A 14,825-nucleotide genomic window follows, 5' to 3' on the forward strand; every position below is an offset into this window, starting at 1 on the left:
CTGGGGCAAGTTTTGATGATGCCCAATACACAGTTCAACACACATTCTTAAGACTTGAGACATGCAATTCCAGACATTCTGCAATTTTGTACTAAGATGTGGCTTCCCACATGCCACCAACAGATAATTATCACCACTACTGAGAGCACTAGAAACAGCAAGAACAGCCTTTGAAAAGCCTGTAATAACATTTGTGCAAAGCTCAAGAGCAAGTGCAAAAAAACAGACGGAAAAGGGATAGTCCTCATGAAGATTTCAGTAAAGCAACAGAATATTTGCTTTCAAAGATACGAAGCTGCTTAATTTAAGCCCTGCTTCAGCAGCCTTTTAAAAAGAACAGGTCTATTGGAACAGCTTTACTTTATTCTTTACCTCCAAGAGTTGCACTAACACAACCAGCATTCCTCAGGTAAAGATTTCTAAGATCCCTTAAAAGCTCAATGCTTTAGTTACAGCTATAGCTGCAGTTAAAGGATACTAATCTCAGGCCTGTGGTCCTGGCTACTACATTCACATTTCTGTGACAGTAAGACCAAGGAGGCTGATTTTGAATGTCTCCTGATGATCCTTTTCTCTTCAGCTGATGCGGCTGAAATCTTAGGCCAAGACCCCATGCTGCTCAACAGACTTGTGCAGTGGTGCGATGCCAATGACCACAGCAGCATTCACGGAGAAGCAAGTCGGCTGCTAGCATCGATCGTGCGTCACAACAGATCCCAAGTATGAAAGCTATTGGTCTGATAATGTTTCTTCCTCTTCTGTCTCAAATATTTTTAAAGCTTGTTGATACAGCTAGTGGTTAAGTGTTAAACAGCACAAATAGCTTTATCATTAAAAACATGAATGTTCACAGTAAAAACCTACTTTAGTCAGCATCAATATCAATAAGGGGGAGGTGAGCAGGAAAGCAGTGATCTCCATAGCTACAGATACTGCACAGACACTAGCAACATGGCTACTTACCATCACTTGTAAACAGTTACCCAAATAGATTAAGACTTAACAAATAGTAGATAAAAGCTTTTCTATTTCCATAAATATTATTTTTAAATTTCAAATTGAAATGGCACAGAAAACCCCAACCTGTCCCAAACATCAGTCCTCCAGGAGCTCCAAAGTGCCCACTTATCTACCTAGTGATGGATGAATTTGGCATGATCTGTATCTGCCGACACATTGGGACAGGCTTCTGTTTCTTGTAAATCATGCTATTATAGACAGGCATCCCAACCATGCTTTACTTTGAGGTAGTGATAAAAAAAGAAGTAGATACTATCTGCACAGGCTTTCATAAAGTAAAACTAATCTTTGTTAGTTTGAAAGCTTAAAATGAAAAATGGTAATAAGGTCAAACTACAACTCTTGAGACAAAATATGTCTATTATTATCTTTTAGATACGCATATACAATATTGATATTCCAAGTAAATTAGATCACTCCTAAGCAGATATTTGTGATCAAGTACCAAAAGAAATGTTATCTCTAGTCTTCAGGTATCATCAGTTTGCACTGCAGCAAGGAAATTATTTCCATTTATTCAGAGGCTGAAGAGTGCAATCTCATTTCCCTCTTCATTCTACTTCATTCATAAGTCAGATTTTCATCTGTAATATTTTACCTTTGCTTTAACAGGAAGTGGTCAAAGCCATTCAGGAGGCACAAGGAGTGAAGCATCTGGTTTCCATGACAACAAGCGAACATGCTGCTATGCAGAATGAGGCTCTAAATGCCTTGGCAATAGCATCTGCAATAGATTTAGGTATTTTTCTCATAAAAGAACTTATCTGTGCAAGATCCTCAATTATTAAGAAACATTGTCTTGCTGTTAATTTCACATAACATGTAGGAAAAAGCATTTCTTGCCTAGATTTAGCTCTTAAGCATGAACTAAATGAGGTTAGCCATCTAGATGAGGTCAGCCACCTAGGTGATCACAAAAACAATAGGGTTCAGGACTTGCCTGAAGATTTTTTTTGTTTAGGGTAAAGTCACGTGATCAGGTTGTGTCTACAGGCACAATCTACTGAGTAGCATGGCAGGATGCTAGAAACCTAGAAGGCAAAAAACAAACATAAGTAAAGGTGATGAAGACTAGGTAAAAAGATGAGTCTAAATGAAGACAAAATTAGGGACAAATTATGGACTTGAGTTGTCAATGAAGAATATAAATGGATGACATAATCTTCAGAAGACAGGCATTTGAATGCAGGAAAGAATAAAGCAGAAGCATAGACAAAAGGGCCTTGAGAAGCTGCAAATGAAACAAATGAGACAACTATAAAAAGGCTCTAACACTAGTTCTACTGAGCTAATTTTCAGCAAGATTAACATTTCAGATTTTTTCCTGTATGCATTTGAAAATGCATCTCTGTTACAATAAATACAGTCACCACAGAAATTTACATGCATCAAAACTGAAAATAAATAATCAACTTGAAATTTGGAATTTCCTGTACCAACAAGCAAGGCAGTAAAGAGCCCATTTTACTGCTTATTTAAGGCTCTCAAACTCAACTGGACAAGTAATGTGAATCAACATTTCTAGCACTGGTTATTGTAAGTTTTAATCTATTATGAGGTCATTTTATATAATCTAAAGTATACATAAGGTTTTGTTTTCCAGAATGAGTCCAGTGAAGAAACACTGTACAGAAAATAAAGAAATTCTCCAGTACAGAAAACAGGTGCCCAAGACATCCCTGTATAGACAATATGAAATTAAGCCAGTCAGGAATTTTATTTTTGAAAAGCAGCCATGTTCACTTTCAGGCTTCTTTCAGGTAGCAGATCAGGATTTAACTTATTTTTCAGAAACTCTTGAAGAATCTTTTAAGGATTCACAGCTAGTTCAAATCTTACACAAACTTCTACAAGATGATAACACAAGTCCTGAGATGAAATATAATTCACTGGGTCTTTTATGCAGGTAGCTTCATTTTAAGTTGTCTGTGATGAAAGGATGAAATGGATATTTTTCATAAAAACACAAATGTTTTCTGTTACTGAAATGTACTACTTGCAATGTTATGGTCATTGAATCACACAGAATCACAGAACGTTAGGGATTGGAAGGGACCTCAAAAGATCATCTAGTTCAGTCCCCCTGCCGGAGCAGCAACACCTAGATGAGGTTACACAGGAAGGCGTCCAGGCAGGTTTTGAATGTCTCCAGAGAAGGAGACTCCACAACCTCTCTGGGCAGCCTGGTCCAGTGCTCTGTCACCCTCACTGAGAAGAAGTTTCTTCTCAAATTTAAGTGGAACCTCCTGTATTCCAGCTTGTGTCCGTTACCCCTTGTCTTATCATTGTTTGTCACCGAGAAGAGCCTGGCTCCATCCTCGTGACACTCACACTTTATATATTTATAAACATTAATGAGGTCTCCCCTGTCTCCTCTTCTGCAAACTAAAGAGACCCAGCTCTCTCAGCCTTTCCGCATAAGGGAGATGCTCCACTCCCTTAATCATCTTTGTAGCCCTACGCTGGACTCTCTCCAGCAGTTCCGTGTCCTTCTTGAACTGAGGGGCCCAGAACTGGACACAATATTCCAGATGCTGTCTCACCAGGGCAGAGTAGAGGGGGAGGAGAACCTCTCTCGACCTACTAACCACCCCCCTCCTGATACACCCCAGGATGCCATTGGCCTTCTTGGCCGCAAGGGCACAGTGCTGGCTCATGGCCATCCTGCTGTCCACCAGGACCCCCAGGTCCTTTTCCCCTTGAATTGAATAGTAAAAGATGTTAAAAAGGTTCATTCTTTATTGACCACCAACTCCCAGTTCAGTAGTTTCCTTCTTTATGTGAAGTTGATTAAACCACCAGTTAAACAAAAAAAGAAAGGCTTTATTCCAGTGAGTCAGTGGCATAATCGAGTCCTGAAATAGCAAAATTAGAGCCTTGGAATTAAAGGCATTTTTGTCCCAATTCACCATATACAAATGTCTGTCAGTCCCAGATCCTGTACATACCACAGCATTTTTATGTTCAAAGAAAAGAGTCCATATAATCTTCCACTGGCAGGCATACATTTGTTCTGCCTATGCTGCAAGCAAACCAGAAGCTGAGATAAAACAGCAATTTTAGTAAGGCTGCCTTTGTACAGCAACTTTTAGTAAAACATATGAAGGATATTATTTCAGTTTCTCTCACTCTATTGTTAGGGAAGACATAAAATGCTTTGAGCAAGATCAGACTTACCCTGGACATGTGGCACTAGCTGAAAATAACCACCTTCAAATCGGGAGTATAAAGATCTCACGGCAGTGTCTCATGTCTTAACACATAAATTGAAAAGAATTATTATGTTTAGGCAAGGATCTGCCATAAGAGAAGTTGCCTTTCAAATCCTGGAGCCATCCTATATTGGCAGACAAGCTGGACTTTGCAGTATACTCTTATTTTTGCCTTGTAGTCACATAGATACTGGAATAGAGCTAAGCATTTACTTCCTTCAGTGCTATTACAGAGTACCAGCACAACAGACATGATCTGTAAGACTTTTTGCCAGGTGTATATACTTAGCACTTTATAGACCAACACTAAGAGTTGAGTCTTAACAATATGAAAGGCTAACAAAAAACAGAGGCAAAAAAATATCTATTGAGAGAAATTTATTTGAATTAGAGCAGCCCATTTTAAGCAGCACGTACTCCAAACTTTTATCTTACAACAACTGTTGAGAGCCACTATGCCATGGCATGTTGTTAAAAATCAGCATTTCATCTCTCATTCAGGTGACCTGAGACAATAGAAGAGGACAAGATTAAAGAAACTCTCGAACAACTTTGCAGTCACAGCAATGCAGATGTGGTCAAAGAACCTGTTACAACATTACAAATTTTGAGAGGAGAGAGACCTCACTAGCCTCCCTTCTTCCTCATAGCAAACCTGCACTCTTGTGCTGCTAAGGCATATGCAATAAGACTCCAGCTTTGCCAGCCCTACTTTGCATTTGTCATGCTGCTGCATAACCAAAACTACTAGAGACCGTGTACAGGAACTGCTTTTAAAGCTGTACATACAAAAACATATACTAATTTGCTTATCTATGTAGCCTACAGATACTTGCATCGCTGCTGCTCTTCACTGAGCCACTAACACACAGTAGGAATAAGGCCTGCCAAATCAGGGTATCACTTGCAACCTTTTCTTGCATCAATGGGACTTGAAAATAATTACAAAAAAACATCTCAAGCTTATATCACGCAACCTGAAATAATGGAGTTTTAGATTAGATGAGAGCTGTAGCTTAAACAATGCAAGAGCCTAACTGGCATCAATTCAACCTCTGCGTGTTGTGAATCAAACTGTGAGCTGCACACATCAAAACCTCCACAAAATCGTACCTTTAAACCACCTCCACCTTTGATTTCCAATTTTAAAGCTCAACCTTGAGTTTTTATCTGCTAGTATCACAAGTTATTTTCCTAAGTATCTGAGGTTGTGGTCTTGTCCTAATTTCAGAGCTACAGCTATTGCAACCTGGAATGAGATTCAGTAAAAGTAAAGTTTACAGGAAACTGCAGACAATGTCCATACAGTGCTTAGACAACATATAAATTAGAACTAGTAAGAAATTACACGTGGGCATGTGTGAAGATTTGGAGGCAGCTGGAATTTCATTAAATTATCTCCAGTAAGAGAATCTGGGTTTAAATTTAGGTAATGTAAAACTGTAGTTAAACAAATGTCTCTGAACATTTCTACAGAAACCTTTCATATTTAAAAATGGTTACTTGATGGAAAAGGTAAGAACAGGATCTATTGTACAACCTGCTCCTATGGGAACTTTTCAAAGCAGCTGCAAGTAGGTTGCAAAGTCACGTTGTGAAGACCTAGGAGAACAAATTCAAAATCCTGTAGATGCAGATACTGAAGAGCTAGGGAACAATTACTTTTTCAGCCAGTAAGTTATTGAGGAAAAAAAAAAAACAACAGAGAAGTACTGGCCTTTACAAAATTGTTATAAAGCAGGGAGTATTTAGAAGTCAACAACACCTCCTGTTCTCAAACAACTTGAGCATAACTGGCTTATGTCTGTAAAGAAATATTACAGCTTTTTTGTTCCTGCAAAAGCTTTATTTAGCCCACTACACATTTGCCTCCAAATATCACTTAAAGAAGTACTCTTGAGAAGGGGAATTTCATAAAACTACCCCAGACAAGTCACCTGGCGAGTAACACACAAGCAGGTTTTGACAACATAGTAAGAGGAAAGAAAAACAGAAGCTGAACAGTGTGCAGTTTCCTCTAGCTTAAAGCATGCAGCATTATGGGCACCCTACACATTTCCAATGTCAGAATGAGAAATAGCTTCAAACAACCTCAACTTCAGAGTTAAGATCTGGGGTTATGCCTCAACCAGGCATTAGTATTCGATATATCAGGATCCACTACAAGTTCTATGCATACACACCACATTCAAGTTAAGTCATTCTTATCAGAAATTACTCAGCCTTAACATTCTAGAGTATCTATTCCAGATATTGCATTATTCTAATATCGCCATTGGTTTAATGTTTCTCTGACCTTATTAAAGCTAGAATCAGGTTTTAACGCATTAAAGAAGTGTTAAAATGGTCAAAGAAGCAGACACAAAGCTATTTCTGCAAGCGTCATCTTCAAACCTGGAAGTCATTTCCCTTCTGCACTCTCAAGAGTAGTTACAGGAACATTGCTCAGACATGACAAACCATACTGTGCAAATCACAAGGGTGATAACTGTGGTTAAAAGCAGTCAAAGTGCAAACATCAGTTTTAACTTTTTGGGTGTCCAGAGATTTAATAATTTCTCTACACCATTCTGCAGCTCTTCACTTGTTCATGGTTTCTCCATCAACAGTGGAGAGAAAAGCATCTGTGTTATCTATTATTCAGCAGCCCAGACTGAAAAAAAAAAAATCAAGAATTAGCTTCAGCAAAATATACACATGAACACCAGCAGACCTTTACTATTTCTGTAGTTATCTACAAATTGCAATCTCAGCTGCCAGTTTAATCCTTGGAGAGCGAAATATAGTGACTGAAAGCAACAAATATCAGAAAACAGACTAGAAGAGTACAAAACATGAAATTTTATTTAATCAAATTTAAGGCTTGAGAAAAAAAAAATATACTGAAAGTCACTCAGAAAAGCCATCTCAGAAGAAGAGACAGAACCTCTCCTTCCACTGGCTAAACAACATTCAAGCTGCATGATAACCCATGGGCAGTAGGGGGAAGGAAGAGGAAAGGATGGAACAGGGAGACAAAAACCAAGGCAATTCTACGCATAAGCCAATTGCCACATCAACCTCAATGGACTGGAGGCACAAAGTCTATCCACATGGCACTGTAGGAGGGTCACCAAAACTAAAGACCCTTTGGGAAGAAATACTCAGTTTTTCAGGAGATGACCGAAGCTCCTTTGGTCACGGCACTTTTTTCAGTGCTTATATTCATCTTCTTCTTCACATACAGGGAAACTATGTCCAAATGCAGGTATATTAATAGAAACAAAAGGGTAGTTGCAATTTCAAACATACCGACAAATAAATACATTGCTTCGCAGAAATAAATTGTGCTCATTTCTGAGAAATAGAAGTGATTACACTGAAAGTTTCCTTCTCTCAGTCTAGTTTTTCAAGTCTGATCTCATATTTGACATCTTCATTAAAAACCTTGTTTCCATTGTAGTGTCTGTGGAATTGTTCCAAAGGCAACCACTGAAATCTCAACATCAGCAAGTGATCAAATCTCTCTTTGAACTGCTTTTCCTTCGAGGCTTTAGAGGCAGAGTCACACCCAACTGTTTTTGCTGACAAGACTTTTTAAAACTATCGCCTAACTCTTTAGTCATGAAGTCATTGCAGGCCCACAGACAAGGTCTTAAATATAACTAAGTAGAAAGTGGTAAGAAAGCATTCCCATTCCAAGTCTGAAATTACACTAGCCATATGTCCTACCAATGGGGGTGAACTCCAAAATGTCTAGAGGTAAACCAGCCTAGAGGCCCAGGATTTTAAAAGTGATATTGAATAAGCACAGAGGACTTTATCCATAGTGAAAACAAATCACTCTATGAATTTAAAGATCCTCAAATAGGTTGAACTTGCTGTCCTGAATTCAGTTCCAAATAAATGGAGCACTGACATACAGCTGGTGTTAATATGGCCCAAGCCAATAACAAACTTTTAAAATATAACACTTCAATTAAATTCTGTTTTGCATACAATCAGTACTTTAAAAAGAAAACAAGTATTCATTTGTTTTCAGGCAACTTGTCAAGATTTGCAGACACTGGAATCGTGGCTCTTGTTGGCAGCTAATTTCAGTGCATGAACTTCACAGATTATCTTTGACACCACCATGATTTTCATCAACTGCTGAAATTACTTCCCAGCATTAGATTTCTGTATCAAAAAGTGGCAAGGGGGAAGTACTCCCTACATGTAATTTTCAATGCAATGTTTTACAAATAAGAAGTTACAAATAAAAAGCATCCTTCTCCAATTTTACACACATCAGAATATTACACACAAACTTAACAGAGCAAGCTGGCTGATGAGGTGTTGTAAAGTTCCAAGCACCAGAGTTTAAAGCAAAGGTTGCTGGACACTGCTTTGCTGCTTGCAAAGTAGCATTAACAGCAGCGATTTTTTGGCTGCTCCTAATAGACTAGATTCAACAAGTAAGTAATATAGACCTCAAATTCAAAGCTCTACTGTCTCCTCAGTGATCTACTCCTATTGTTTTCTTGTTGTATACAAAAGCTAAAAAAAAAAATAATTAAAAAAAAAAGTCACAGTGTACTTCCAGCGACTTTACTTTCAGATTTTTCAGATGAGTAATAGCAGACCGTTCTCTGCGGCTGTAAGGAAATCAGCCGTCTCTAGACAAACTTCCTTTTCCTGTTGTGTCTCAGTCACTGGTCAGAATAAGAACTGAAGTACACATGGGAAGTACAGCACTGTCTGTGAAGTGCTTCACAGATTAAAAGCTAGAAGGATTTCGGAACAATCAGTACAAAGAGTCTCACTGATGATCAGCTTTTTCCAGTGAAATGCTCGTTAACACATGCAAAATAGAAAAAAGGGCATTAAGAGAGAGATTTAAAAGTTTGGCTTCTTAAGAAAGCCATATATTTTGGAAATACAAATATTAAGTCCTTCAGACAGACTACATGTAGTAAAATATTGTTATAAAAATATATACTTCTCTAAAATTTACACTATGTTAGGCACTGTAAATAAACCTGCTCTCCCTGAAAAGAACTGGTGCCACTGGAAGCAGTAAACAAGGATGGTTATATGGCCCACAGTAAAACTGACAACTACAGCTATTTGTAAGTCACATACTTCTATCTTAAAGCTAAAAATACTATGCTGAAGTCTTTTAGAGAAGACTGGAAATCTTACTGAACTACAGATTCATATACTGAACCCCCAGGAAGAGAGGCTGGGAATAAGTTTAGTTTTCTTCTGATTAAAACAAACAAACAAACAAACAAACAAACCCCAAAACAGGCTACTTCAACCCAAATAGTTCAGTTTGATGCAGAAAATTACTGTGAAGAAATCATTCTGGTTCACTATACTGTAACTGGCATTTGAACCATATATCAGAATACAAGCAGAATTGATGGTTCAATAGCTTTACAGAAGATTTTAAAATTTCAACGATTCCAATCTTTCACTTACAGCATATTTCCTCATTAAAAAAAAACTAGATTTCACAGGGCTCAACACTGAATTTAAATGTTTTTCATCAGTCCTGATATTAGCAGTTAGGACTTCTCAAAAATCAATATAGCAGTTGTGAGAAACTCTACAGGAAAGGCAAAAACCATCAACAGCAGGCACAGCATGCTTGCTGCCTACTGAAACAAGCTGCATTTTGAAATTTCTGCAGACAGCATTTTTTAAAGATATTACTAATCAGTAAAAAGCTAAGCATTTTTGAAGAGTTTTCTTCTATAAATAAAGAATATTTACATTTTTTTCAGACAAGAAAGAGCATCAAGGATTCACACACCCTTGCCTGAAATTGAGATTTCTAACATAATGCTACAGATAGATAATTTTTTCCCCTCTTGAAAAAAGGCTTGCATTTTCAAAACAGCATGAGTTACTCAAGCTCTGATGTCAAGCACAAGTTCCAGCTCCTGAAACATCTACTTTATTCCCAAACAGAAATACCCCTACTTCTCCACAACTGAAAAATCAATTCAAGAACTAGATGATTTGTGACTGTTTTGGTGGTTTTTTTCTCCAATTTTCAATACCACGATGATTACAGTTGCTGGGAATCTTGCTGAAAAATGACTGCATGAGTCTACTGTAGATAAGAAAATGATTTTAAGATTCTGAAGAAATCTGCACGTTTTCTGAAAAGATTACATTTTGAGAATGAGGACAGTTGGGAGTGAAAACAGAACAGTCTTCACGGTAATCCTTCAAGGAAAGGGTTTATAGCAGTTTCATGTCTCCTTGCTACAATCATTAAAATCTGTTCCACCGATGTCTTGGGAAATTCCATTTTGTCCTCAGAGATCAATCCTGGTGCACTGAGTTGTCTTGTTAAAAAAAGGTAGACAGGTCTGTGTTTGGAGATTTTTTTTTTGTACCAGCTTCTAACAAAATGCATGACTGGGGTAGAATCCACATAAGGCTTTTAACAACAGGTGTATTTCATGGTCTGTGATTTCTTCCACATTGATGTCCGACCAATAACCGTAAAACATACTTTTTGCAACACGTGTCTGCTTTTACACTCAGAAGGCATTACCTGCTTTTACAGCTTCAATATCAGAAATCAGTGTCCTGGCTAGGAAAATCCCAAAAATCTAAAAAGACAAAAACCAAACCATTTGTGAGATGAAACAGTTGTAAGGTACCAGTCTGCCAGATGTTTCTGAAAATTAGAGCCTATTAGCACTAGTCACTAATGCAGCATGGGAATCTACTTCTTTTGTGTCCTTATTACACCGTCAGTGCAACTACACTTGTGAATAAAGATATGCATTCATAAAGTGTGTGCTGGTTCACATATAATTTCATAGGCAGGATCATCCATCAAAGCACAACTATTACTAAAAAGTAATAAAGGCAGCAGAATCTTGCAGGAAATAAACTTCATGAGACAAAGATGCCTTCATATAACACTTCAGGAGCATTCAAAATAATAAGCTTCCAGGTGCCCTAGAGCTGGAAGAAACCCACTTAGCCAAGTTGACTTGAGTCTTACAAGACTCACGTTTACCTGTGGCTAAATTTACAAATCGGGCATTTTTGTTCATTTCACAATTGAAATTTTCACAATTGAAAAGTCACAGATTATTCTGAGACATTTAAATTTGAAATTTTAACATCCACTCAAGTTCCTGGGGAAAACTTCCTTTACAAATTGAAGATAAATCCTTAGATTTAACATTCTTAGAAAAATAACAAAATACCGAGCTGAATTTTTGGAAAACCCAAAACATTTCTTTTAGACATAGACAGGTTATGTCTAACTCTCAGTTCCACCATGACACAGTTTAATGTACAGGAAAGATCAAATTTGAAAATACAAGTGACTGCGTAGAGTGGTTTCACAGAGACTCAGGACACGACTAAGAGTAACATCAAGTTACTGGCAGTCAACACACTGCCAAAAGATTAGGCTTCATATCTGCAACATCCTCCTAACTTCAGATGTTGCTTTCAGGAGAGCACCATCTCTCAAAGCCATAGAAGCACGACCACTAGATGGTGATAAATTATCAAAACCCAAACAACAGAGGGCACTATTGCGATGGCTGGGAAAAGATATTTTGCCAGCACTCTACGTTCAACTGTTTACAGTTAAATGGAAAATACATTTTGTGTAGATTTACAAGTTTGTTATTTCCCACTGAAGCAAAACACTACCATAGCAAAAAAATTTAGGCAAGTGTAAACAACTGCCACAATGAAAACAGGATCCTCCTTGAAAGAATTAATCTAATGTGTTTAGCTGAGAATTCTGGTTATTTTTCTTTGATGTACCAAGTACTGACAAGGTACTGGAAAAAGTCACAGCAGCTCCTTCATCAGGTTCTGCTAATGTCACATTTGCACCCTGTTCACCAATTTTCCTGCTCTTCTGGTCACAACTTTTTTATTGAGCAATATGCTACATGTCACTGTCCTGGTTTAGAGGGACAGAATTTTAGAGTCTGTTTTCTGTTGAGGAAAACTGCAATTCTGTAAGGACTACGACACACTATTTCATGGGAACAAAGTTGAATAAAAACTCTGTTATGGGTTTCAGCTAATACTGGTATGCAGGTTGCCATAGTGCTCGAGGTCTTCTGTAGTCTTGAGATAAACAGATGCAGAGGCTGAAGGGAGTAGGGGAATTGACCCCAAGGTTACCCCAGGCTGACCAATCAATACTATTCATACCATCAACATCACATTCACTACAAACTGGGCAGTTTGCTGGGGATGGCCCTCCTTCTGTGCCTCTTCCTCTCCCTTCTGCTCCCTCTTTCATGGCTGACATCTGAGAGGGACTTGTTTAATGTCCTAACCCTGAGACCTACTCCCCCACAATACTGGCTGAGTACAACTCTGTGTATCTTATGTTATAGCTGTTATTATTATTAGTTGTTTTTAGTTATTATTATTTTTATTAAATATATTTCTATTTCAACTCATGAACCTCCTTTCCCTTTCCTGACCCTTCTCCTCAGGTGAGAGGATGCAGCAGGTGATAGAGCAACTGTATAAACCACAACAGTCACTTACAGCCAACTGATAGGTAGGCTTAACATAAACGATAAAATTGTATTTTAGTAATTTCACACTTGTGATAGAAGGCTGTAGTTCAGATCTACTGGAGCAGATGACCAGAAGATCTCTCCTCCCTCACCACATATTGAAATGTAAGAAATATATTAATGAATCACATTATTTTATATATTAGCATATTTTTATATTATATATAACAATATAAATCACAATCAACATACACTATATGCATTATAACTGTATTGTATTTTTGTAATGACCTTCATTGCTTTGAGGAACATAAATTCTACAGAATTAAACCTGTTGATATCAGATTCTTTTCACTCTAAATCCCCTAATTATTTTTTGCCACATTATTCTCATACCTAAAAAAATCCAGTGTTAAATTATATACTCCACCTCCCTCCATAACTACTTTTACCTTTCAGCAGGTCTGCATCTGCAAACTTGAAACTTTTTTCAAAGCATAACAAAAACAACTAACCTGGAGCAGTGAGATAGCTATGAAGACACCTGCAACAATGTAGATATTTTGGGGTAGCCAGGCTTCAAGGGCAAAAATACATCCTTTGACAAAAATTTGATCATCCCATTGACTCTTGCTCTGAATGCAGAAAGGAAGAATAAAAATATTACTTTTCTGCTCAAGTTTATTACAAGATCAGTCAATCATCTAATTAAATCACCTAAAACTTAATGATTTGTCACTTATGCAGCAATATTTTTAACCAGACTCCAGAAATACATATATGACCAGATAAAATCAGGGAATGTCAGACATGGACATTAGTATTTTTCTGCAAATCCTGTTATTAGAATACTTCAGAATTTGCAGATAATAGAATTCAGAGTTAGATTATTAAAACTAATAATTTGAAATGCATAATTGCATTTATTTAAATGCAAATGCATTTAAATGCAAATTCTACCTCTTTTTGAAACACACCTTTCCCTTTACCTGTTCCATCACTTGTATTCTCCACTCTCCCAGAGTCCAGGGAAAAAAATCTCCACAACACTCTATTTATAGTATAATGTAGCACAGTCAATTAGTTTCCAGAATTTTAAGCTGACAATCAGTAATTCCAGTTTTTATAGTTTTGCCTATGCAGGCACAGAACATGACAGACAGCAAGATCCCAGCACCGTACCTCCTTTCTGACATCATAGCCACACTGTGTATTCACAACTTTTTGCTGCAAAGAAAAGAAAAATTAAAATAAAGCAATTTAATTCTACTCACTTCTGTTCACAGAAGTTTTACTGTCTTTCAGATACACAGACAAACAAACCAGGAATACCAGAGCCAACCATTTTAAGAAGAATTTTTAGTAAAAATGAGCCAAGCACTAGCAGAACACAAGAAAAGTAATGACAAAGCAGAGGTGTATACAAGCAGGAAAACATCTTCCACTAGAAATACCAGCTTCTTCCATTGCTTGGCTCTCAAACACCAAGGACCTTTCAACATTAAGTGTAGCAGCTGTACTGCCAGCATACAGATTAAGTAATCTGGATTTCCAAGACCAGTTTAATATTAGCTATTTCACATAACACCTAAACACTGAGGTAACAACAAAGGTACCTGGCTGATTTATTTATGTCTGCAGTGGAGAAATATGCCTTACAACTCCATCATTTCAAGTGGTATACAACTTGCTATCCCAATGAGTTAAGTAATAGCTGCAAGCTACTTGAGCTTCCTTAGTTGATAGTTCAAAGTCTCATACATAACCCAGCTCCAAGATATACCTAGTTGTTATGGTTTAAGAGTTACCAGCTTGAAAGTGAAGGACTGGTGGTGTCTGTAGGACCCTGGAGGGTCAGAGATCAGTACTGTTCCCTCCCCTTTCCGGCCACAGTCTATAAAAAAACCAAGGTTTTCGCATGCTTTTCCTGGCTTCCTGGGCTGCTTCCTGTCGCATCTCGGGACAGTTGGGCCTAGCTCCACGTGCTCGGCAGCATCCACCACCATCTGCTCCCAGCACCACTGCAGTCCCTGGTGACGAGTCACAGCAGTCGCAGCATCCACGAGGCCTGCTCAGGACTACTCGGATCGGGTTTTTCTTATAG

General features: G+C 37.8%; 2 protein-coding genes across 2 annotated transcripts in view; one reads left to right on the top strand and one right to left on the bottom strand.

Annotated features, from left to right (window-relative positions):
* LOC104542424 (rap1 GTPase-GDP dissociation stimulator 1-like) overlaps positions 1-4,863 on the top strand; it is a gene marked incomplete at its 5' end in the record, with an annotated part of 21,344 nt that extends 16,481 nt beyond the window's left edge. The window contains 4 exon segments of the mRNA XM_010186728.1: positions 581-720; positions 1,633-1,759; positions 2,812-2,944; positions 4,734-4,863. Coding sequence (XP_010185030.1) covers positions 581-720; positions 1,633-1,759; positions 2,812-2,944; positions 4,734-4,863 — 530 coding nt within the window.
* Positions 4,864-7,607: 2,744 nt separating this feature from the next.
* On the bottom strand, positions 7,608-13,948 carry LOC104542425 (tetraspanin-14-like; the record flags this gene model as incomplete). Its single annotated transcript, XM_010186729.1, has 4 exons — positions 7,608-7,762; positions 10,765-10,822; positions 13,237-13,356; positions 13,904-13,948. Coding segments are annotated over 4 exons (378 nt in total), but the record flags the coding sequence as incomplete, so codon positions are not given.
* Positions 13,949-14,825: the final 877 nt, after the last annotated feature.

This window comes from Mesitornis unicolor, unplaced genomic scaffold (genome assembly GCF_000695765.1).
Source record: "Mesitornis unicolor isolate BGI_N332 unplaced genomic scaffold, ASM69576v1 scaffold1886, whole genome shotgun sequence".
NCBI classification, from domain to species: domain Eukaryota; kingdom Metazoa; phylum Chordata; class Aves; order Mesitornithiformes; family Mesitornithidae; genus Mesitornis; species Mesitornis unicolor.